Source organism: Podarcis tiliguerta (genome assembly GCF_965153285.1).
Source record: "Podarcis tiliguerta genome assembly, chromosome: 5".
NCBI lineage: Eukaryota > Metazoa > Chordata > Lepidosauria > Squamata > Lacertidae > Podarcis > Podarcis tiliguerta.
Genome location: NC_139538.1, coordinates 7,581,000 through 7,607,102, shown reverse-complemented (window position 1 = coordinate 7,607,102; position 26,103 = coordinate 7,581,000). Strand labels below are relative to the sequence as shown.

General features: G+C 47.4%; 1 protein-coding gene across 2 annotated transcripts in view; it reads right to left on the bottom strand.

The window, feature by feature from the left end:
* Positions 1–4,203: 4,203 nt before the first annotated feature.
* Positions 4,204–26,103, bottom strand: part of LOC310678386 (major facilitator superfamily domain-containing protein 8-like) — a 32,760-nt gene continuing 10,860 nt past the window's right edge. The window contains exons 5-13 of one of the 2 annotated variants that reach the window (XR_014511739.1): positions 24,867–24,946; positions 21,676–21,991; positions 19,739–19,812; positions 18,698–18,781; positions 16,174–16,303; positions 14,267–14,389; positions 10,364–10,494; positions 10,100–10,245; positions 4,204–7,544 (exon numbers count right to left, since the gene is read on the bottom strand). Coding sequence is in view for 1 of the 2 variants with exons in the window: in XM_083442302.1 (XP_083298428.1) it covers positions 10,156–10,245; positions 10,364–10,494; positions 14,267–14,389; positions 16,174–16,303; positions 18,698–18,781; positions 19,739–19,812; positions 21,676–21,991; positions 24,867–24,946 (1,028 nt within the window). In the remaining variant the exon portion in view is untranslated. Of the gene's footprint in view, positions 7,545–9,865; positions 10,246–10,363; positions 10,495–14,266; positions 14,390–16,173; positions 16,304–18,697; positions 18,782–19,738; positions 19,813–21,675; positions 21,992–24,866; positions 24,947–26,103 lie in introns of those variants that run through there. The other variant, XM_083442302.1, reaches the window with a different exon arrangement.

Below are 26,103 nucleotides of genomic sequence, written 5' to 3'. Positions count from 1 at the left end.
CCAGTCATAGTAGCCAGTGCTGCTGAGAATTCATCCATGATCCAACTCTATATGAAACCTCTTGATGAGTTCAGAACCTGCTTTCTCACTACGGAGATCAGTCACTTCTGTGTGTACATAATTTGTTTCTGGCAGGGAAAACGCAGCATCTCTCTTCATCTGGGAACAAGCTCCGAGAAGCCTGTTGGTAAATATTTAGGCTTGAGAATTCTGCAGGGAGGGTGATATCTGAGAGCTAAATTTGTATGGAATCTCAAGATGCTTTCTAAGGGAATGTCCTAAATTCTTCAGCGAGGTGTGGCAAATTCCAGAGCCTTTCAGCTTAATCAAATTGTCCTGGATCTTTTGTCTCTCTCTTTACCCTCCATTGCAAGCAGAGGGGGAGAGAGACCTCTACAGTTTGGAAAGATATACACCTTTTACATCTACATTTTGCTCAAGTTGTGTGAGAGAGTTTTAGGCTGCCTCCCTGTGGTCCCTGGGAGAGGATCATGGGGCCAAGGATGTTTCAGTTCTACTCTAAGTAGAGAGAGAGAGAGAGAGTGAGAGAGAGAGAGAGATCTGACCTTGGAGGGGAATATCAGATTTCATGCGGACTCTCCCAGGTGAAACAGAAATCATTGCAGGCCAACATTGATAGAGGTGAACGGGAGGTTGGCAGAGGCAAATCAGGGGAAGGGTTGAATCCAAAAGTTCAAAAATCTTCCCATTCCTTTGACGCATCCCTGAAACAGGAGGAAATATATACCAGCTGTGGACATATACAGTCGTACTTTGGTTCTTGAACAAAATCCGTTCTGGAAGTCCATTCAACATCCGAAAATGTTCAAAAACCAAGGCACAGCTTCCGATTGGCTGCAGAAGCTTCCTGCACTCAATCGGAAGTCGTGGAAGCCAAGTCAGATGCTTGGCTTCCAAAAAAAGTTCACAAACCAGAACACTTACTTTCGGGTTTGCGGAGTTCAGGAGCCAAAACGTTTGAGTCACAAGGCATTCGAGAACCAAGGGATGACTGTATACAACCTTCTCATTGGAAATAACAGAAAGGGAACTAATTAATTAGTTAATATATTTACATCCCACCTTTGCTCCAAAGAGCTCCAGGTGGCATCCGTGATTCTCCCCACTTCTCCATTTTATCCTCACGACAACCCTGTGAGGTAGGTTAGGCTGAGAGGCTCACAGTCACCAGGTGAGCTTCATAGCTGAGTGGGAATTTGACCTCTGGTCTCCCAAGACCTAGGTTTATACAGCCCACAATGGGAGGGTTCCTCTTTCCCTTTTCTCCTGCCTTCTCTCCTGCCACCAAACACCCAGCAGGGTTCTTGAATCAATGGTCTGTGTGTTTTGTGGTCTCCTTCCTCCTCTGCCCATTTTCAGATAAAGGGCAGTCACTTCTATTCCCATTTTACAGATTAGATGGAAACTGAGACTGAGAGTCCAAGGCCAAACAAAGGCAGGACTTGAACTTAACTCCCTGCAGTTTCTGGATGTATTTTAGAAGGGAAAGAGTTGGAAGAGAACAATTTCCAGAATGCAATTTGTTACGGTGGATGCACATGGCAGAATCAGCCTCACACGCACCAACATTACGAGTTGGAAGAGGATGCTCAGGAAAGGATGATGTTGTAAACGTAACCCTTATGGTTTGAAATGTGCCAAGATCTCAGAAAGCCAGAGAGGTACTTTGCGTGTTTACGTGTGTTGATTTTAGTGCTCTGCACAGCTTCTACCTCTTTGCACAGCAAACAGTATGAATTATGCAAAATTGGATCAATCATGTAAATTTGTTCACTTTCCATAATTTATGGAAGTCATAGCACTGAGTTACCTGGCATGTAATTTCAGGCTCCCCTCTTCCTCTGTGCAGCTATCAAAGGGATAGGAACCCTCTGCTTTCCTTGGCCCCCAAAGAACCACCATACTGTGAGAGGTCACCAGGTACAGAGAGCCCTACAAATTCCTCCCAGCTGAGCTCCATCAGAGAACAGGCCAAGGGCATTTTGCCCCATGAACTCTGGGCCAAGCTGGCCTTGGCTGCACCACTCCTGTGTTCAAATTTCAAAGACACCACGCCAACCTGAACCAGACCTGCACCAGGCGTATTGCATGAGGTTTGCGTAAAGAGCTTTCCATCCTCGAAGGGGAATGGGCAACTGGTTCAGAGCCACAGCCCAGACCCAAAGGAGCTGGAGGGATGCAGGGGAGATAACCCATGCACAGGGTGGAAGTTTTTGTGCAACACCCAGCCACTTTCACAGCCAGCACCAACCATTTGGGCTCGTGCTCAAATGAGAGCCACCCTGCTTCTGGGCCGAGCGTGTCTGCACTTGTATTTCCCACCTTGCCATTCTTCCTTTTATGCAGCCATAGGAAAGGAAATGCCCTCCTCTCTCCTTTGGGATGCTATTAGTGGTTTTCTGCTATGTTCTCATTTGTGGTGGCACAGAGCCCCCTGGTGGAACAGGCTTCCTCTTGACCTTCTCCTAAGACCATCTAGCCCAGCATCCTGTCCTCACACAGGCCAGCCGGAAAACTCTCCCCTCCTGTGCTTTTCAGCAACTGGTATTGCTGCCTCCAACCATGGAGGCAGAGAATTGCCATCAATTAACCCTCACCTCCAAGAACTTGCCCAGCCATCAAGGTTGTGCAACCCGTACAGCACACAGGCAACAATTATTCACACAATTAATATACTTGTTCAAAAAACAATTTTCCACCATTTATCAGATTTGAGAAGAAGAAGAAGAAGAGGAGGAGTTTGGATTTGATATCCCACTTTATCACTACCCGAAGGAGTCTCAAAGCAGGTAACATTCTCCTTTCCCTTCCTCCCCCACAACAAACACTCTGTGAGGTGAGTGGGGCTGAGAGACTTCAGAGAAGTGTGACTGGCCCAAGGTCACCCAGCAGCTGCATGTGGAGGAGCGGAGACGCGAACCCGGTTCCCCAGATTACGAGTCTACCGCTCTTAACCACTACACCACACTGGCTCACACTAGAATAAGACAACTACTTAGAAAGTAGCCATGAAAACTTATAAGCTATCCAAAATAAAGTGAATTTGCAGTGTCAGATTTTACTAAGTTCATCCAACTTCTTGACTCAATTTTTGTTTTTTCTTGTTTTTTAGGTAAGTTCAAGAAGAAGATAAGTAAGTTCAGTGATGTTCCCGGTAGCTGTGAAGGGCAGATGGAAAACAGGGTTCCAGTGTTCTATCCCTGTTTCACCCTGTTGTTGTTGTTTAGTCATTTAGTGGTGTCTGGCTCTTTGTGACCCCATGGACCAGAGCACACCAGGCTCTCCTGTCTTGCACTGCCTCCCGCAGTTTGGTCAGACTCATGCTGGTAGCTTCAAGAACACTGTCCAACCATCTCGTGCTCTGCTGTCCCCTTCTCCTTGTGCCCTCAATCTTTCCCAACATCTGGTCTTTTCCAGGGAGTCTTCTCTTCTCACGAGGTGGCCAAGTATTGGAGCCTCAGCTTCAGGATCTGTCCTTCCAGTGAGCACTCAGGGCTGATTTCCTTCAGAATGGATAGGTTTGATCTTCTTGCAGTCCATGGGACTCTCAAGAGTCTCCTCCAGCACCATAATTTAAAAGCATCAATTCTTCGGCGATCAGCCTTCTTTATGGTCCAGCTCTCACTTCCATACATCACTACTGGGAAAACCATAGCTTTAACTATACGGACCTTTGTTGGCAAGGTGATGTCTCTGTTTTCCGTTTCGCCCTAGCAGTCCATAAAGTTGAAGAGCTGCTATTTCGCCCCCGACAGGGCCAATTTATTGGGGTTGGCTGATAGCCCACTCCCTGAGCACAGTTTTCTGGGCTTCCTCAGTATATTAATATTAATTGTGTGAATAATTGTCGCCTATGTGCTGTAAGGGTTGCACAATCATTATTAGCAGCATATGTTGTATTTTTTCAGCAGCCATCAAGGTTGGCAAGCTATACTTCAGCTTCTTCCCTTTGTGGTAGTCCTGTGGTACCTCCCCTCTAGGGTTACCATGTGTCTTGCAAAGCCCCTACACCTTCGTTGGGTATATTGGAAATTTAAATGGTGCCTCTCAGCTATCTGAGTCCCCAGCAGCTACCCACAGGTGAAATTCAATAACAGCAACTAGTGAGCGGCCTTCAAGAGATGAGGCAGTTTCATACATTCAGCTAGCCTTTTATAGACGGTATTAAATTATCTCAGGCAGTTTCAGTAGGGTGTCAGTTTATTTTTGTTGTTCGTACAGAAATCCAAGAGAGAGAGACAAACGCAAGAAACTGAGACACATGGAAAGACTGTTGGGATGGAATCCTGTGTTGGCATCTTTAAAGGACTTATCTGGGCACAGAGGCTGCAGGGCGGTCGTCACTTGAACCCCAACCACAGGGAAGCATCGCCACGTCGGACTGCATGAACACTCTCGCTCTCCCTCTGCCACATGGTGCAAGCCATTTTTATTTGCACGGTGGGGAATTGTTATCGGAGAAGCCATTTCAAAAGCTCCCCAGACCCACCTCCATGTAGGGAAAACAGTGTTACACGACGAGCACTATCATGTTCATAGATACCACGTGGCACAGTGATATGGCATGGGACATCTCTCCTTCAGGGCCGCTGCTTCTCACACGGCTCACACTTGACAAACGTGATGATACGCTGGAAGGGAGCTTTGCATTTCGCAACTCACCTGGTTGCCATAATTGACTGGGGACTCCATGCAGGTGAGTGAATAGGCTGGTGGGGGATGGACAGATTGAACTACTCCTTCATTGACCTGCTTGATTTATGTGCTACCCAGAGGAGCTGCTGGCCAGCACAGAAATGAAGCAAATGATAGAGTGGCATCATCAGACCTTCACCCACCAGCCCACTTGGTAAAATACTTTTATTTAAAATGGCCTGATAGGCTCACAGCTTGCATTTTGATGCAGGCTATGGATAAGGCTTCCCCCTTCCAAGTCCAGCATGAAAATTCAGGCTACTCAGCAGGCAGTCAAATAATAACAACAATTGCAGGCTACCAACTGTATGTCCACGAGTTCAGGTGTTATGAGAGCAGAAAAACTTTCTCCATGCCACACATAACTTCATAAACCTCTACTATGTCGTCTCTTGTGGGTCTTTTCTCCAAACCAGAGGTTTTCCAGCTTTTTGAGTTCCCCTGACCAACTACATTCTTTCTGTGACACCCCTGGGGGGCTCAGGAGCCCAGTTATGTCACCCCTTGCCTGCAGAGCTGGGAGCCTCTCACCCTTTTCCGAACATCCTCCCTTGTGGAGTGTGCCCTCAGCCTCCTCTCCCCTCTCCTTGGGTGTCCTCTGGCAGCCCCCAGTCTCTGAGCTGGCCCACCCCCTGCCCCAAATAGAGGTGCCTCTTCACACTGCCCCACAGGGGCCTGAGGCTCGTCCGTCCATTCCCAACAGCAAAGGCTGGTGGACTGGCTGGCTAGGCTACATCACCCATTTGCTTGCTTATCCCAAGGCCGCGTCAGCTCCTGGCAACCAGCAGTCCCCGAGGCATCATTCACCTGCGGAGCTTGTAGCCAGGGCTGCTGCAACAAACAGTCTTTGAGAGGCAGAGATGCAAGTAGGCATCAGACGAGGGAGGGAATGAAAGAAGGACAGAGGCCAGTGTTGTCCACAGCACCCTGACCATCATCCAAGGCACCCCAGGGTGCCGCGGCCCACTGGTTGGAAACCACGGCTCTAAACTAAGAAGCTCCATCTGTTGTATCCTTTCCTCCTAGGGGAACTGCTATTCTCCTTAGTCATTTGGTTTTCCCTTTCCTGAGAAGTCAGCTCCATTCGATCTTCCCTCTCTCAACTGTCTCCTGGCAGCAGCTATCCCTGCACAGCAGGGGGTCAGACTGGATGACCCTCGGGGTTCCTTCCACCTCTACAATTCTACAATTCGATGATTGAGCTCATAGAAGCAGAAGGAAAAGAAGCAGTGTCACTCCACCAGCTCTGCCTCTCCTTGAGCCGCTTCCATTCCAGCAGGCCATTTTTAGAACTTTGTAAACTAAGCTGAGTTTGAGTCTTTCCTCCCACCCCTCCCCACACAAGAAAAAGAAATCGTTTTCCTTTGGTGTCATGTTTTTAAGATTGCAACCTTGAGAGCAGGGAAGGCTATTCTCCGTAACCCACTCCGGGTGACCTTTTTCATTCGAAGAGTGAACTAAAAATGCTTCAAACAAATTCAAGTCTGAGCGTGCAAATTTCCTAGTGACCATTTTCACTGGGATTAATTATTGCAGCAATGTGGTTGTGTGGCTAACCAAAGGTCATCACAAAAATAACAAGCAGGAAGGGAGGAGGAAGTGTAAGCGGTTGGTTGGTTTTCTAAAATATAAGGCATATATCAAGTGTCTAAATAAATAATGACTGAAGTACTAATGGATTAGTATTTATGCATTCTTACGGTCTGGATCCACTGCGGTAAGGGAAACAAGTCAGTGAAGTTGGAAGGGCGGCCCTGAATTTTGCCTCTAGCCATTGCTTTTCCCCTGTAGCCCCTCCCAGAAGACATTTCAAGGGCTCATTTCTAACTTTGGAGCTGGGGCGAGGGATATGTGGTTCTGAGTACCAGAGGTTGGAGAGACACGGGGTTCAGCACTCCCCCGACACCAAATCCTTATCCGATGGAAATGACAGCCACACCTGCTACTCTGGGCAGCTGCCCAGTGTTAATCCACCCTCCAAGACGCAGCTCAGCCCCTAAACGGCAGCACCGACAAATTAACTTGCAAGTCTGTGCTCGGGGTCGCTGTTTGAAGGCAGCCCAAGCCTCCAGGATGCAGAGTGATTCTCAATTATGCTCCGGTGCCTCTCGCCAAACAGGCCCAGGGTCACACCTTGCAAGCAGGGCAGCTGACCCCATTGCCCACTGCCTGCATGTGTGATATTGCAAGGAAACAATGCCAGGTGCCATTTGGTGGCAACAACTACAGGAAGGGGCAGGGAAGAAGGGAGGGTGAGGGCAGCGCCAAGAGATGCAGAGACTTCCAGCAGGGATGAGAAACCTGTGACCCCCTAGATATTGCCACGCTAGAACTCCCATCATCCATGACCACCCACTGGCCTCGCTGGCTGGGACTGATGGGCACTGGAGTCCAGCAATGGCTGCAGGGCAGCAGGTTCCCCATACCTGGAATGAAGCAAGCTTTGATATAGTGCCCACAGACCCCAGGTGAAGAAGAGGGCCCTTGAGAAACTGGAAGTGGCCACATACAGACAGCAGTCCAGATCCAAACACCAATCCGGTTCCATGGCTTGCCAGGCCCCGTTCAGGCTAGAAAAAGAGGAATGCCATGGAAGGAGATGGCACTCTTTGCTCTTGGGTGGCAACATGGAGCAGAGTCCTCAGCCAGGTGGTGGGTGATAGAGAGCTGGCCAGGAGGAGGAACGTGAAATAGCACAAGTTGGTGGCTGAGCTGCGACTTGCTCAATGGGTGGAGGCAAGTTCTTTCCCACTCCCCATCCCAGCAGGAGAGCAGCAACATGGAACCGGGATCCAGCCAGGGGTGCCCAGCACCAGTCAAAGAGTCATCTGCAGGAAAAGGACAGAAGCAGGAATGAGGCAGACCAGGCTCCTTGGGGGACACAAGTCTCTTCTTCCCATACTCCATATTAGAACATCTGGCGGTCAACATCTTCACTATGATCCCAATGTCCCACTGCTGGTCAGCCACTACCAGTTCCAACTTTATTAACACGTACATGTCATAAGGAATTTGTGCACCTCTTCACATGGAACTGCAGCTGTCATTCTGCTGCCCGTTCAGCCCAGTTTGGAGGAATCCTTCCTTTTAATGTTTCAACCACCCTGAACGAATGAAGCCTTCACCCTCATCCCCAACTGGAACAAGAACCTAAGCCCCTCGTTGCTGTTTGCTCATCTGCATCTTGTCTTGCTAACCTCAGCCTTCAGACTGTGGTTCCTTACTGTTAATGTGTTAGCACATATGGGGACATGATGTATTTTCGCACAGTGACGACCACCCAGGATGCTGCTGTTAGGCAGGTTCACATTAGAATGTGAACCAAGCTGAATTCCTCCCCTATCCCTGGCTCCTAGGAATTTAACAGTTGTTTAGGGGCAGAACTATAAGTGCTACCAAAAACAGAGCAGCTGTGCTTCCTCCCTCTCCTCTCTACCCCACTGGGATTATAGCAGGGACACGGGTGGTGCTGTGGTCTAAACCAATGAGCCTCTTGGGCTTGCCAATCGGAAGATCGGTGGTTCAAATCCGTGCGATGGGGTAAGCTCCCATTGCCCTGTCCCAGCTCCTGCCAACCTAGCAGTTTGAAAGCATACCAATGCAAATAGATAAATAGGTACCGCTGCGGAAGGAAGGCAAACAGCATTTCCATGTGCTCTGGCACTCATCACAGTGTCACATTGTGCCAGAAGCAGTTTAGTCATGCTGGCCACATGACCCAGAAAGCTGTCTGTGGACAAATGCCAGCTCCCTTGGACTGAAAAGTGAGATGAGTGCTGCACCCCATAGTTGCCTTTGACTGGACTTAACCATCCAGTGGTCTTTTACCTTTACCTTGGGATTATAGCAATGCAAATATTGTCACACTGCAAATTCCCCTAACATAGTCTAGCTCCACAGCATTAGGTGTCATTGGGAAAGGACTGTCTCATAAAGAAGAACATGCATGCAGAAGGTCTTCGGTTCAATCCCCAGCATATCCAGGTGGAGACGTCCGTGTGGAGAAATACTTATCTACATGGACCAATGGTCTGACTCTGAATAAGGCAGCTTGCTAAGTTCCACATCATCTATGTTTGGTCTCCTGATTTGTAACCAGTAGACACCTTCAGCAACTGAGCTTCAGATTCAGTAGCATTCCACAGGCAAAGTTTCATATGTGGACCAGACGCAGGGCAAAAACATTTTAATAAATAGAGCAAAATGTACGTACTGGTGCAACTTATATGCAAAACAATAAGAAAACATGGAATTGCAAGCACCAAAACAACCTCAATTATCACAATTAAGACTTATTGAGGGGGAAAGCCTCTTGCATTTATGAGTGATGATTTTAAGGGTGGGTTTTTTTCCGTATTAGCAAACGTGACCATTTGTTCCATATTGCAAAAAAAAAAGGGGGACCACAACCAAGTTATCTGTCTGGCCCAGCCAAAGGTGTACATGTTCTTCCTTGTCCTCCACAACAACAGGAAAATGATTTCAATCAAAATCCAGGTACGTGCCTGTGTGTGTGTGTGTGTGTGTGTGTGTACACTCAATAATACATTTTTTTTAACCACTATGCAGACATGCCTAGTAGAAAGAAGACCAGAGTAATCCCCACCACCGTTGCCTCACTCTACGTGGAGCTGCTCTTGAGACTGACCCAGAAACTCCAGCAGGTGCAGAACGCCGCGGAAAGACTCCTTACGGGGTCGTCGCTGTGGGATCACATTCACCCAGTGCTATACCAGCTGCACTGGTTCTCGGTGGAGTACAGGATCGGGTTTTAGGTGCTGGTTTTAACCTTTTAAAGCCCTATACAGCCTAGGACCCTCGTACCTACGGGACCGCCTCTCCTGGTATGTCCCACGGAGGACCTTACGGTCTTCAGACAAAAACATCTTGGCGGTCCCAGGCCACAGGGAAGTTAGGCTGGCTTCAACCAGAGCCAGGGCTTTTTCGGCTGTGGCCCCGATCTGGTGGAACGCTCTGTCACAAGAGACTAGGGCCCTGCGGGACTTGACATCTTCCCACAGAGCCTGCAAGACAGAGCTGTTCCACCAGGCCTTTGGTCAAGGCACAGTCTGACCTCCTCCTTCGGTAATCCTCACAGAACTCTAGCCGATATGGTTGCCATTGATTTGATTCTGAATTGATTTTAGAATGAATTGATTTTACTGTGTTACTTTTATTGTTGTTAGCTGCTCTGAGCCTGGCTTCGGCTGGGGAGGGCGGGATATAAGTAATTTTTTATTTTTATTATGATTCTTATTCTGCATCTCCTTGCAGGAAGACTCCATCGCCAGCTTCTCCAGGCCTCACTTGGCTACTGGAGTTTGAGAAGCCACACGCTCAACCATCAGACCAGGGTGATGGTGGAGGAGACATGTGCTCTCACCTGGGTGAGCAGGACCTTCTCTGTTCCTTCAGAAGCACCTCCATCTGACGGGGCTGTCATGAGCTGCATTCATCTTCAGATGTTTGCGATGACACGTACCTTCTGGGCGGCTCCACCAGGTATGCATATGAGAGCCCCACCATGATCTGCCAGAGAAGAGGAGTGGGTCAGCACAGTGGGGCTGGGGAGAGGGAGAGGAGGAAGGATGGAGGTCTCACTGTGACCCCAGAATGCAGTTCCACAGCCAGGCCACTGGGCACTCACCGTGAGGAGACTTAGCAGACCCATCATCACCCCCAGCATGATGTCCAAGTTGTTGGTCAAACCTCCAGCCCACAGAGGCCCAAGGATGGTGGCCACGCCCCCTACAGAGCGACGGAGACCCTGGCTGAACCCTGTGGAAGAAGAAGAAAGCATTTTAAAGAATATTTATCAGAAGGACACTGACAAACTGGAACGTGTCCAGAGGAGGGCAACCAAAATGGTCAAAGGCCTGGAAACGATGCCTTATGAGGAATGGCTAAGGGAGCTGGGCATGTTTAGCCTGGAGAAGAGGAGGTTAAGGGGTGATATGATAGCCATGTTCAAATATATAAAAGGATGTCACATAGAGGAGGGAGAAAGGTTGTTTTCTGCTGCTCCAGAGAAGCGGACACGGAGCAATGGATCCAAACTACAAGAAAGAAGATTCCACCTAAACATTAGGAAGAACTTCCTGACAGTAAGAGCTGTTTGACAGTGGAATTTGCTGCCAAGGAGTGTGGTGGAGTCTCCTTCTTTGGAGGTCTTTAAGCAGAGGCTTGACAACCATATGTCAGGAGTGCTCTGATGGTGTTTCCTGCTTGGCAGGGGGTTGGACTCGATGGCCCTTGTGGTCTCTTCCAACTCCATGATTCTATGATTCTGTGATTATCAGTGTCTTCAGCCCTGCCCCTAAAGGCTCCCATATCCATTTTTTTTAAGACCTTCAGCTTGTTTTGGGAGGTGGCTTCAATGCCCAGATCGGCCTTGTTTTCCCCCAAAATACAATATTATCTGGACTAAACTCGGAGGACGAACCTGAAATCTGTCAGAGGGCAGCAATGGACATCACCTCTAACCGCGCTGGGAGATATCTTTGTGAACTTATAATTAAGCATAACCTTTTGTTATGCGATGGGCACGGTCAAGGGGATCAAGAGGGTGATTTTACTTTTATCTCCCCCAGAGGATTTACTAGCACCATAGATTATATCCTAACATCCAATAATGTGCCAGTTAATAGAGATACCTTCAGGATAATTCCCAGAGCTGAAAGTGACCACTTTCCACTTGAGTTATCTCTGGCATCATTCGTTTCTCCTGCCTTTCCTAAATTATTGGATGAAATGGACTATCTGATACTTGGAAATAGAAGGTTAAAATGGAATGCTCAGGTCCAAGAAAAAATTATTCAGATCCTGGATTCCCATGAATTTGCTTTATTAAAGGGGGAAACGTTGATAGAAACAGAAAATTTTATGAGAACATAATCAACCGAATGCGCCCATGATGACCACAACTAGTGTGATAAAAAAAACCAAAAAGTTTAAAAGACAGATTTGGTTTGATAAGGAATTTTTTTTGAGCAAATCATTCCCTGTCATCAGGCTTTCAATAAAAGGACACGGCACGAAAGGAAAAGAGACAGGAAGAGGAGGAGGAAATGAGCTCGAGTGCCCGTTCTTCGTTACAAATTCCATTTGGGTTGTGTGTTTGCTTCATCTAAAGTCCTGGCTGCTCCTTCAGCCTGCTGTGCCTCAAACAACTCTCCGTGTCAACCAACCGCAAGCAGTGGCAAAGACAGAACTGCAATTTCACTTCCGTTACTTGACAAGCCAACAAGCGCGCAGAAAGAGCAAACCCAGGCAAGTCATTTTCCCAAGCCTGGAAGGATGTTGCAACAATGCTTTGCTGCTCTCAGGAGTGGGAGGTGTCGAGAGGCAGAACATTTTTCTTTTTAAAGAAAAAAGGGAAATCAGGCCACAGAGCAATCCAACACCAGCCAACAAACAAGCCTTGCAAACAAGTGCTGGAGAGGGCAAATGCCGCACACAGTAACTGGACCCAGGAAAGTGCAGCCTGATCAGGAAGCGAATACTAGCCTGGGAAACTGAAATCCTGGTAGAAATAGGACACTCTGCCCTCTGGTAGCCACGCCAGAGGGAGAGATGCTAGACCTTTTGAGATAGTTCACCTGGACCAATCTACCCCCGAGTTGGCTTTAAACACAATATGAAGCTTTCAGCGAGCAGGTGGTTGTGTTCCTGTATCGGCAGAGTTCTGCTTTGATGCCACCTGTCCAGACAGCTATCAGGAGAGTGACAAGGGTCATCTAACCCAAGCCCCCCACAATGCAGGAATCGTAATTCTGGTGCATAGCAGTTAAGGCACCTTGGATCAAGGGAGGAGCTCTAGCACCACTCTAGACCAAAGGATCCACCCATGACATAAAACAAGACTGAAACTCTTCAAGAAGGACACTGACAAACTGGAACGTGTCCAGAGGAGGGCAACCAAAATGGTCAAAGGCCTGGAAACGATGCCTTATGAGGAACGGCTAAGGGAGCTGGGCATGTTTAGCCTGGAGAAGAGGAGGTTAAGGGGTGATATGATAGCCATGTTCAAATATATAAAAGGATGTCACATAGAGGAGGGAGAAAGGTTGTTTTCTGCTGCTCCAGAGAAGCGGACATGGAGCAATGGATCCAAACTACAAGAAAGAAGATTCCACCTAAACATTAGGAAGAACTTCCTGACAGTAAGAGCTGTTCGCCAGTGGAATTTGCTGCCAAGGAGTGTGGTGGAGTCTCCTTCTTTGGAGGTCTTTAAGCAGAGGCTTGACAACCATATGTCAGGAGTGCTCTGATGGTGTTTCCTGCTTGGCAGGGGGTTGGACTCGATGGCCCTTGTGGTCTCTTCCAACTCTATGATTCTATGATTCTAACTATTTAGCCACTGAATGCTAGAATTTAAGGAAGAGTTCCTTTCTCCCCACCCCCAAGAAACCATGACTATCCTGTAACTATCCAGTGCTCTGAGCACTGAAAGATTCCTTCTCCGGCACAAAGAGTGTGTGGCTACCCTTGTAGGAAGGCGTGGAGAATCTTGCACAGATAAATCTTCTTTGAAAGTAGATGATGCAAGACTAGAAGTACACATCAATGTGTACACAGTTGTGCACGTGGCTCAATACAAACATGCAGCAGAACATGAGTAGAGCCTTGAGGTGTCAGCGTGGAACTGCATTACTTCAGGCTGAAGGAAGAGAATGCCAGTTCTGAACACTCCCTGCAAGCTATAAAATTAGATTAATAGGGTGAGATTCTATTCCCAGTTATCTTGGTCCATTATTGTTTCCTTCATGCAGTACAGTGGTGCCTCGCAAGATGAAAAGAATCCGTTCCGTGAGTCTCTTCGTCTAGCGGTTTTTCGTCTTGCAAAGCAAGCCCATTAGCGGATTAGCGCTATTAGCGGTTTAGCGGCTATTAGCGGCTATCAAAGGCTTAAGGGATTAGCGGATTAGCTGCTAAAAGGCTATTAGCAGTTTAGTGCCTTAGAAAAAGGGGGTGGGGAGCGGGGAAAAAAACCCCAGGAATCGCAAGACATTTTCGTCTTGCGAAGCAAGCCCATAGAGAAATTCGTCCTGTGAAGCACCTCCAAAACGGAAAACCCTTTCGTCTAGCGGGTTTTCCATCTTGCGAGGCATTCGTCTTGCGGGGCACCATTGTATTTGTTTTCTAACTACACACACATGAGCTTTAAAAACAGTGGCATCCCCACCTACAGCCTGAAGTGACACAGTTCTAACACACCTCGCTTGTTGGACTGGTCATGTTGGGCGGATGCCCGATTCTTGTCTTCCAAAGAAATTACAGTCATACCTCAGGTTACAGACGCTTCAGGTTGCGCGTTTTCGGGTTACGAACTCGCCGAAACCCAGAAGTACTAGAGCGGGTTACTTCTGGGTTTCAGTGCTCACGCATATGCAGAAACGCTAAATTGCACTTTGCGCATGCACAGAAGCGCCAAATCGCAACCTGCACGTGCGCTGTGCGTTGCGAATGTGCCTCCCACACGGATCACGTTCGCGACCCAAGCGTCCGCTGTACTCTATTCCGAACTTTAAAATTTGAGACACAGCCTTACCTTGCGTTCTCTCGGCCGTGACTTTAGAAAAGAGCGACACTTGGGAGACTGCAACAAAGGGAAGGCCCAGGACTTGCAGGAAAACGCCCACGACCAACTCTGTAAGGAGGATGGTAAAGGTACCTGGAAGCAAAGCACACAGTAAGGAGGAGGAGCGAGGTGATGGAGAGCAACAAGGGATGATCTGTATGTGCGACTGGACCACTGAGGGTGAAAGGCATTTCCTCCCATCGCCTCCAGTGGAAGGTTTTCGATGGAGCCCACTTAAACACAGAGAGGGGGCAGGGATCAGCTTGTGCACACATGACGCACTGGAGAAAACAAGGAGCTGTCTGACGCGATTGCCATAAGATCTGCAATTCACATATGCATGGCATCACCACTTTCATGCTGCAGCCATGCGCTGCACAGGGAAAGATGCTCGGGCTATGTCTGAACAGGCCTTGCACCAAAGCAACCCTGTGGCCTTTTGAATGGTGAGGTGTAACATCAGGCACAGCCGTTGCATTCCAAGCCGCATGGGCAAGAATTAAACCTATGGATTTTGCATCAGAGGATGCTCCTTCACCTCCCATTGTCAGGTGCATGAACCAAAGACCAAAGGCACACAGTTGGTGAACTGAAGGCTAAGGTGAGCTGTATTTTTACACCTCCAGGGAAGATGGAATTACATCTGCCTCTCTCACACAAGTCAAGGGGTTTTATGCCCTCCCCAAAGCCCACATTAAAGATCTGAGGCAGCCAAGTCGTGCATCCACAGCAGTGGCCAGAGGAGGAATGACAGCTGGGAGGAGGGCAGAGAGAAGAAATGCCATGGTCCATCTGCAGCAGCACAACCAGACCCCTCCCTCTGCCCCAGCTGCAACAAAACATGTCTCTCCCATATCAGTCTCTACAGCCACAGCGGGCGCTGTAAATCTCCAACAGTTTGACCTCACCCCCAAAGGCATACTTCTCCATAGTCTCCAGAGACAGATGGATGCCAGAAGAGGGTGGGGAGGCACAAAGAGATAAGAATTGGTTACCCAAACAAATAAACACATGTTTTACCATGTTGTGGTTGGCGGCCAATTGTTTAGATCCAGGATGGGGAACCCTTTTCACCCCAAGGGCCGCATTCCCTTTTGGGTAGGCTTCTGAGGGCCAGATAGTAGTGGTGGGCAGACCAGAGGCAAAAGTGGGAGGAGCAACTAAAGCAGATTTTACCATTGTACAATACAGTCGTACCTCCGCTTACGTATCCCTCTGGATTCGGAAACTTCGGGATGCGAATGTAGCAAACCCCGGAAGTATTTTTCCGGGTTTCGCCAAGCGCGCATATGCAGAAGCACTCTACGTGCCGCGCACATGCGCAGAAGCGCTAAACCATGCCGCGTGCATGCGCAGAGGCGGTCCTCCGGTTGCGAATTCCTTGGGAAGCAGCTGTACCTCCGGAACAGATCGGGTTTGCAACCAGAGGTAGCACTGTAATCTGGTTTCTAAACACACACATACACCTTCCATCAAAACATGCAGGAAGCATTTCAGCAGGGCCAGTGAGGGATGTCAGGTTTGGCCTAAGGAGAGTTTCAAGGTCGAGACAAAGATCTGGAGGGCAGCGCCAGGCTCCCAGGTCCACAGTCATAGTATTATAGCATTGTAGAGGTGGAAGGGACCCCGAGGGGCATCTAGTCCAACCCGCAGCAAAGCAGGAATCTCAACACTCTGAAACCACTTCTTATTGCTCTCCTGGTTCATTCCAGCTGCAGCATTTCTCAACTGCAGCATGGGAACTGGGAATTCTGCCAGAGCTGGCTTCCGCTTCGCATAGGCATGGGGCTGATCAAGGATACCAGCTTCAGCAAAGAGGATCAACAGGACCATGGGAGGACCTTGGTCGCATCTTGTCAGGAGCTCAGCAACGTTACCTTGGGGCCGTACCAGGAAGAACAGGCACCAAGCACAGGCTATGTTGCAGATGACCAGGCCAAGGACCAAGAGGATGCGGTCAGACAGGCGAGTGCTCAGGCAGCGCACCAGGAAGAAGCCAGCAATGACCTGAAGGCAGGGGGAGAGAAGACGGCCATTTTGAGCATCACAGACTTCTGACATGACTAGACATGAACGGTGCAATCCTATGCATTTCTACCAAGAAGGAGGCTGCGTACACCTTAAAGGCTTAACATATACTGCAGAACCGTCATTTTCAAGACAACCTTCATCCCCAGGCCTGGCAAATCAAGAACTATAGTTGATGATCTGATAGTCTTTACTTGGACTGCATTATTTTAACTCAGGTCCAGCAACTCCTATGGCATGTCTATGCTATAGGTTTTTTTATTTAAAAAAAATTAATTTTCCTTTGTTGCTGTAAGTGTTCTCTCTGTTTTATAAAGTGAAGTAATAACTAAAAAAATCATTTAATATAAAATAAATAAAGAACAGTACTTTTTTACCATGACATATTGCAACATTTCTTATTGAAAATCCTTACTCCATTGTATTAGGTCTAATGATTTGCTTGACATAATTCCAATTATTATTATCATTATTATCATTATTATGCCACTCATCTGACTGGGTTGCCCCAGCCACTCTGGAGGGCTCCCGACAAAAACAGAAAAAACACAATACAGCAACAAACACTCCTTATTCTTTCATTTATATATTTTTCTGCTACTCTTTCCACGTGATTTTTCCTTAGTTTGCACTTATCCTGGTTTTAAATTCTTGATAGCCTGTTGCTATATGCTTCATAATATTTTTCCCCATACTAAAAATTCCTGTAAAGATATGTTTTAAAAAGGAAACAGCCATGAGCATCTTGAATTTGGCTTGGAAACGGATTGTTGTCAACCAAAACCCAGCATTATATAACCCTGGATTCAAAGTCAAGCTGTCTTCAAGGGCAGACCCACGTACAGCAGTCAAGAGGTGCATACACCGCCCACAAAAATAGCTAAGCCTTAGTTATCAGTTTATCAGACACTTGGTGAAAATGAATCATGGCAGGGAGTGGGAGATCTATGAAAGTAGGGATGGAGAACTGGATCCGGCTGATGGACTGGATTCCCAATACCTTACTCCCGGTAGCCAACTTTGGCAATGTCGTAATGACGACAGGTGACCCAATTTTGCCAGGGGTTAAAGGAGGTTGCCATAACCAGCCTGTCAATCAGCAGTAACAGCACCTTCCTTTGAAGCTGCTCTTCCAGCACCTATTCGCCTTCAAAGGTATAAGCACCAGTCAGGACCGCAGTACCTCAAGGACCTCTCCCCACATGAACCATCCCAGACTCTGTACTCATCATCTGAGGCCCTTCTTCGTGTGCCTCCTCCACGAGAGGTCTGGAGGTCAGCAATACAAGAACGGGGCCTTTTCTGCAGTGGCTCCCCATTTGTGGAATGCTCTCCCCAGGGAGGTTCGCCTAGCGCCTTCATTACAGTCATACCTCCTGTTACATCCGCTTCATGTTACGTTCTTTCAGGTTACGTCCCACGGTGACCCAGAAGTACCAGAAAGGGTTACTTCTGGGTTTTGCCGCTTGCACATGCGCAGAAGCACAAAATGACGTCACGCGCATGCACATAAGTGGCAAATCGCAACCCGCGCATGCGTAGACGTGCCGCTGCAAGTTGCGCTCTTTTCATGTTGCAAATGGGCCTCCGGAACGGATCCCGTTCACAACCAGAGGTACCACTGTATACATTTTTAGGTGCCAGGTGAAAACATTCCTCTTCTACCAGGCCTTTGGTGGATTATTATCTTACAGCCTTTTAAACATATCTGTGGGAAGGGGTGGGAGCAATTATTTTTGTTGTTGTTTTGGTTTAATTGTTTGCTTGTGTTTTATCTTGGATTTTATTCTGTGACCTGCCCTGATATCTTCTGATGAGGGGTGGTATATGAATTTAATGAATGGATGAATAAATTCAGCTGTCACGGGGGGACCCCTTCAAAGTCCTTTTGGAGGAAGTGTCTTAAAGCAAAACAGCTTTCCCCAAACAGAGAAAACATGTCCTCTTTGCTACACTGAGTTTCCAATGATTAGGACACTAGATACTAGCTTCCCTCTCTAGTATCACTAACCAGATGAGTAACCAGGGCTAGATACCTCTTCCCTCGCCACCCCGAGACTGGAAAGGGTGGCTTGTGGTAAATAACCTTATCACATTTTCTCTCAAAGTTAACAGGTTGGGCGGTTTGCATAGAGTTTAAAAGCCTGCCCAACCTGTTTAACCAGCGGCAACAGTTGGAGAAATTGGGCAGGCATCACGCTTACACACAAATATACACATGACAGAAATTGACATCCCCCTCAAAAACAACTTCCAGTTCTGAAGAAGTCAGACAAAGTCACATTTTAAGGAGGGGGGAAGAAAGTACCTAGAGGGATACTCTCACCTTGGTCCCTCGTCTGAGGGCTCTTTGCCATAGGTCTTGGCACTCACCTCCACACCGCAGAGGAAATACATGATGCTGTTCTCCAGCTCCCCAAAATTCAAGAACTTCTGGGTGATTGGGGTCACCATCGTCTAGAGGAATAAAACATACGTGAGCATCCAGGAGCATAGGGGAAACCAATGGTCCCCTTTATGTTCCACCACCACACTAAACGGCCTCGGCCCAGTATACCTGAAGGAGCGTCTCCACCTCCATCATTCAGCCCGGACACTGAGGTCCAGCTTTGAGGGCCTTCTGGCGGTTCCCTCCCTGCGAGAAGTGAGGCTACAGGGAACCAGGCACAGGGCCTTATTGGTAGTGGTGCCCGCCCTGTAGAACACCCTCCCAGCAGATGTCAAGGAAATAAAGAACTATCTGACTTTTAGAAGACATCTGAAGGCAGCCCTGTTTAGGGAAGTTTTTAATGTTTGATTTTTTTTAATCATGTTTTTAATGTTCTGTTGGGAGCCACCCAGAGTGGCTGGGAAAACCAAGCCAGATGGTTGGGGTATAAATAATAAATTACTACTACTGCTACTACTACTACTACGAAAGAGACGTAGGAAATGGGGACCTGGGAGATGGCTTTTTCTGGGGCAGCTCCTAAGCTGTGGCGCCCCCTCCCCTTCTTTGGCAATCACTCGTAGCCGAGTAAGATTGTCTTCCATAAACACAGTTTTAACAATGCATCCGTGAGTGACTGTAGGTGTACCTAACATCTTCACTGTACAGCTTTCGTCATCTGCTGAAGATGCTCCTCTTCTCTCTGGCCTTTGACGCCCATAAATTAGGACCCACCCTATTCTTTTGACCTCATTGCTTGGCACCGATTTTAATATTGCGTTACAAACTGCTCCAAATGCAGCCGGGAGGACTTGAGGTGCAGGGCGGGAAACAAAACAAATACCAACAACAAAGACTTAATGAGAAATAATTGGCGCTTCCCAAAGGGATAAGTAGTGTGAGAACCAGCAGGAAGGGAGAGGGACAATCAATACAACGAGCATGGGATTTGCCTGAGCACGCAACCCATCAAAAATGTCACCTACCTCTAGGGCGGTTTGATTGAAGAGCGTAATGAACTGGGCGGTCAGCAGAACCACCACCTCTTCCCTCAGGTACTCTGCAATGACAAATCTCGTTGAGGCACAAAAGAGCCAAAACAACGCTGGATGGGACATTATTTCATTTCACTTTTAATCTGTATACCGCCTTTTTATATTATTATACCACAAGGTGGTTCACAAGCTGAAGAAACAACAAAGATTGCACACCTCACAACAATCTGATCCGACACAAAAAAAGGACACAATAAAAACTTAACTTTAAAATAATCAACTAATCAAATAAAACAATATTCAATCATCCATTAGAATATAATAAAGGTAAAGGTAAAGGTACCCCTGCCCATTCGGGCCAGTCTTGACAGACTCTAGGGTTGTGCGCCCATCTCACTCTAGAGGCTGGGAGCCAGCGCTGTCCGCAGACACTTCCGGGTCACGTGGCCAGCGTGACAAGCTGCATCTGGCGAGCCAGCGCAGCACATGGAACGCCGTTTACCTTCCCGCTGGTAAGCGGTCCCTATTTATCTACTTGCACCCAAGGGTGCTTTTGAACTGCTAGGTTGGCAGGCTTAGAATATAATAGTTAACAGTAAAGTTAAATATCAGCAAATAATAATTAAACAGTTTACACTTAACAATAAAGCATTGTTAAGCAGTAATCAATAAAAAATAATGGCAAGTCACAACACATAAAATACCATGAAACATACAAAGCCAGGGAAAAGGATCAAACTGAGAAACAAGGACCTGTAAAATTATTTTTTTAATAAACTTAACTTTAACCTTAACTTTGCCCCCGCCTGCCTCCCATTTTGTCCTTTCCTTGGAAGATGCTCTGTTATCAAGGCCCTCTTCTGCCATGAGAGCTACTATGTCCCCAGCAGAACATTTGGAAATTGGTTGGCTTGTTTTATGAGGTGGTGATGGGGGAAAAGTTGAGACAGCATCCTCCAACGTGCCAACTTTCTGAACTTGCAGACCAGAAAAGGGAGGCTCAGCTCTAGTCTTCTCCATGTGCCTTCTTGTAGGGCAAGCTTTGGATCAGAGATGGAGAACTTCGGGCCCAGGGATCAGATGTGGCCATAGACCTGGCCCCCAGGGTTCTCCCCCAAGCCGTGTGTCTTGCTTTTTAATCTTTAATGATTTATTATTATGCTTTCATATATGCTGGAACCTTGTCAACAAAGGTCCGTATAGTTAAAGCTATGGTTTTCTCAGTAGTGATGTATAGAAGTGAGAGCTGGACCATAAAGAAGGCTGATGGCCAAAGAATTGATGCTTTTGAATTATGGTGCTGGAGGAGACTCTTGAGAGTCCCATGGACTGCAAGAAGATCAAACCTATCCATTCTTCAGGAAATTAGCCCTGAGTGCTCACTAGAAGGACAGATCCTGAAGCTGAGGCTCCAAGACTTTGGCCACCTCATGAGAAGAGAAGACTCCCCGGAAAAGACGCTGATGTTGGGAAAGATGGAGGGCACAAGGGGATGACAGAGGGCAAGATGGTGGGACAGTGTTCTCGAAGAGACGAACATGAGTTTGACCAAGGTGCGGGAGGCAGTGCAAGACAGGAGTGCCTGGCGTGCTCTGGTCCATGGGGTCACGAAGAGTCGGACACGACTAAACAACTAAACAACAACAACAACAAATATGCTTGAAGCCACCCATAGTGGCTGGGAAAACCCAGTCAGATGAGTGAGGTACAAATACATTTTATTATGATTGTTACTACCTGCAGCGAGGGCAGAGAGAGGAGGACAGACGCTAGTCTACTGTAGAAAGGTAAAAGCCCCACCCACTGCTCCTCCCACTTTTGCCTCTGGCCCCGCCCACCACTGCCATGTGGCCCCAGCGAGTCTGCCTGGAAGGGAATGTGGTCCCCTGTCTTTGATGGCCCCATACCCACCACGGAAGAGCGCTCACCTGTCATGGAGCTGAAATTATAGGCGGGAGTCTTCTCCAAAGAGGCTTCTTCATCAGCCAAGTGCCCATTGGGCACATACCGAACCTCGTCACCCGAAACAGCTTCCCGACGCTCCGCAGAGGTGCTGCCGTAGCTACTGCTCTCCGCTGCCTCCTCGTGTTGCACAAGAGGCTTCTCCTCCTCCTCTTCCACAGCGTCCCGCTCAGCTGCCGCTGGGGCCTTTGAGGAGTGCCCCAACGGCGGCGGCGGCGGCAGGTCATGGTACAGCGTCGCAACAATGATCTGCAGAAGCAGCCACACCATGCACATGAAGATCTGAAGGAATGGAGGAAAGAAAAGCCTGAGCATGAATGCTTCACCCTGAACCGTCATTTATTTATTTGTTAAATTTATGTGCTACCCTTCATCGGAGGATCACAGGGTGGTTTGCTACAACAACAAGTCCCCCCCCCCTTTTTTTTTTGTAATGTACACAGTATCTTTTTTCTGTTTTGTTTTTTCTGCATGGGTACTATTTGTAATTCTGTACTTTCTATGGACTCAGCTACTTTAGTAAAAAAAACAGCGATTTGAATGTGCTATAAACATGCAACACCAGATGGCGCCAGAGAGCAAGAAATTTTAAAACACGATTTTCCATAGATTTTTTTTTCCTTTTGTTATAACAATCTAGTTCCTGACTTATTTATAGCACACACACACACCGTGTCTGGATCCACCCTTTTAAAATAAAGAATTTTTTTTTTAAAGGACACAGGGACTTACAGCCAGCCTGCTGGATCAGGCCAATGGCCCATCTAGTCCAGCATCCTGTTCTCACAGCGGCCAACCTGATGCTTGGGGGAAACCAGTGAGCAGGATTTGAGCAAAAGAACACTCTCCTCTCCTGAGGTTTCCAGCAACTGGGATACTTCAGAAGCATGGCTGCCCCCAGCTGTGGAAGCAGAGCAGAGCCATTGTGGCTAGGAGCCATCGATAGCCTTCTCCACCTCCATGAATTTCTCTAATCCTCTCTTAAAGCCATCAAAGTTGATGGTAATCGCTGCCTCCTGCAGGACCGAGTGCTATAGTTCCAGGAATGCGCTGCATGAAGAACAATTTCATTTATCTGCCCTGAAACTTCCCACATTCAGCTTCTTTGAATATCCCCCAGTTCTAGTAAAAATAAATAAATTAAAAATTGATTATAATTTTTTATTTTTATTATTTATTTTGACTGTGTCAGACCAACACGGCTACCCCAGTTCTAGTGTTAGGAGAGAGGAAGAAAAACATCTCAGTATCCTCTTTCTCTATGCTACATATAATTTTGCAAACTTCCAGCTAGAACAATATTAAGGAGAAAAGATACTGATAACTCGTTTGCTAACAGATCAAGACTAGAAGGACACTTCCACGAAGTCTATTACAAACTGGGGTTTTAAAAGCCTTATTTGTAGCCGCATCCAAATAAGTGCACTCACTAAGTCTGGATTCTCAGAGGGGAAGCGGATCTGTTGGGCCTTTGCAGCTGCCTGGCAATTATTTTTTCACCTTATTTAATGACACAGTCGGCACATTCCATCCAAATATGATTTCATCTAGTGCTGGTTTTGATTATATGAGTCTTTGATCCCCTGTTTCTGTCTTATGTTGGAATACTGCCACTTTGCCTCTTTTGTACAAGCTCTTTCTGATATATTTTCCCCTTTATCTTTCATCTCTTTACTTGACACGTGACGGGTCTCAAATGCTTTTCTTTTTCTCTTTTGTTGAATTCTCGCAATGCTCTGCCAGCCTTGTCACACACTGAATGAAATAATAATTAAAAAGTTGAATAGTTGGGGGCGGGTGGCTGATTCTTCCCCTCCAGCTCCCCCCACAAGGCATCAGAATGTAAGAATATAGGAAGAGTATGTTGGATCAGGCCAATGGCCCATCTCAGCCAGTATCCTCTCTCACAGTGGCCGGCCAGATGTCCATATGGAAAGTCTTCAGCCAAGACCCGAACACAGAATCAACTCTCCCCTCCTGTGGTTTCTAGCCACAGGGTCAGAGCAAAACCATTCTGACTTTCCTTCAGCCTCTAACAAAGACAAATAACTCCTCCCAAAGTTAGACTGGGTGTATTTGCACCAGAATTAGGCAGGAATAAAGTGTTAGAATTCCTGCTCCGTGATTGCAGTCATGGGATTTTTGACTTTCACATGACGGTGTATGTTTTGACTCCACAGAGTGGGAAGTGAGGGAGACTGGATGTTTGTGTTACTGTGCTCTGTGAAGTGGGGACTATTGTCCTTTGGTTTTTTCCCCCTTGCTGTCTGATGCTAGAGAGGGGGGGGGAGCTATGTTGCAGTGCTCCGTATGTGTTTATATGTAAATAAAGTAGATTAGCCAAAATGCTGAGTTGCTGAGGTCTGTCACGCGCATGATGCGGAAACTCTGCGGATCCCCAAGTGTCCCGATGTCCGTTGGCTGTGATGTTCGGGTGGAAAAAAGCTTATGAAGCTCCCGAACGAAATACCAGGAGGGAGAGAACATGCCAGTCGGGCGTGTGTCTCTGTCAGGGTCCTACTCGAGTGTAGGACGAGCTGCTGACATAAAGTGATAGGAACTGCACTACTCTGGGACTATTCTGATACAATTAAATGATCCCACACACAGGAGAACACCCTGCACATAGAAGTCTAGTGTGCCAGGGACAACGGTTCCAGCCCAGTCCTTTAGCTGATTCGCTTGGTTTTCCAGTCACAGGGACAGCTTCCTTTTCTACACTACCTGCAATCTGAAAAGGCCCATCCTGCCCAATCCACCAAGCAGCCATGTGCAGGGGCGGTGCATCCTGTTTTGTCGCTTGAGGAGAAATGTCCGTCCCCTCCCCCCACTGCTACCAGGGCGCCTCTCTTTACCAGCATTGCACAGCGGTTGCCCGCAAAGTGCTGGCAGCAGTGCCAACTTTCAGTGAGGTTTCCTTTGCAAGATCTCAGGCATTTCGTGAGATCCCACTGGAAGCCAGTGCTGCTGGAATGGGCAGGCAGCAAAGGAAGGGGGCCACCACCCCTCAGGCTCCTGCCGCTCAAGGCGGGAGCCTCATCCTGCCTCATCCATGGGTCAGGCCTTGCACCATTATGGAGAGGAGCTTGCCTCATCCATGGGATCAAATGCACCGGGCTGGGTTATACATAGTTGCTAACAAAGTGCTTCTACTCACCCCAGGCGATGTGAACTTGTCGACCACGAAGGGCCCCACCTGGAAGTTACAGAGCCGCAGGAACAGGTTACAAGCTGGCCCTGGGGGGCAAAAGTGGCAAGTCAGGTGCCTGAAAGCAGCATGGCAGCAACATACAAAAGCTTAGAATCTTAGAACTGTAGAGTTGGAAGGGACCCTGAGGATCATGCAAAACCCTGCAAGGCAGGAATATGCTGCTGTCTCATACAGGAATCGAACTTGCAATTTTGGCATTATCAGCACCACATGCTAACCAACTGAGCCACGCAGGCTGCAACCTCCATGTTCAGCTTGTTGCGGCATGACCTGCCCACGCACTCTGACATAATTCTCAGTAGCAGCAATCCTTTCAAGCAGAGGCGCAGGTTGCCGATGGACATTTGGCCGGCCACTGTGAGACCAGGTTGGTGGCTGGGATTGACCACTACAAAAAAGCCCAAATTGCACTGACCAAGCAGGGTCTTGTATGTTCTTTTACACTTCTGGCTGTGGAAGAGGGGCTCCTCCTCTCCTCTGAAGCTAGATCAGAAACACAACTACCTTTTAGAAGGTTGGAAACTTCTATCCGCTTATCTGCAAGGCTGAGGCACATACTGGGAGAAAGAGACTTTGTGCTAGCCACCAGACAATGGCTTTTCCCACCTGCTTTGCCCAACCCTCCAGCCCTAGCAGCCTTTCCCTGACCATGACTTAGGAACAGCAGAAGCGGCTGGGAAGAGCGGAAGAGAGTTCGGGGATTATTCTTATTTTTTAAAAAAATATTTTTATACATTGTGTGTCTTTGCTTTTAATTTTGTATTGTTATTTTCTGCACTGTTACTTTTATAGATTTAGAAATTATTGATTGTAATTGTTAAGAATGCATTTCTGTTTAGTTATTATTTGCTGATATTTAATTTTATTGTGTACTATTATATTCTAATGGATGGCTGAGTATTACTTCATTTGCTGTAACTTGTTTATTTTAATGTTACATTTTCACGATGACATTTCTGTACTGGATCACACTGCTATAAGGTGTGCAAACTTTATGGTTTCTTCGGCTTGTGAGCTGCCTTGTATACAGCAATATAGAAAGGCTGTATAAAAATTAAAAGTGAAATGAAATGAAAAGAAGCACTGCTTTTCCATGCAGAGGCACTTGCTACATCAGGATATCAAGGAACTGGGTCTACAAACAAGCCCAAATAGGCCTTCATTTGTACTGCACCTTTAAAAA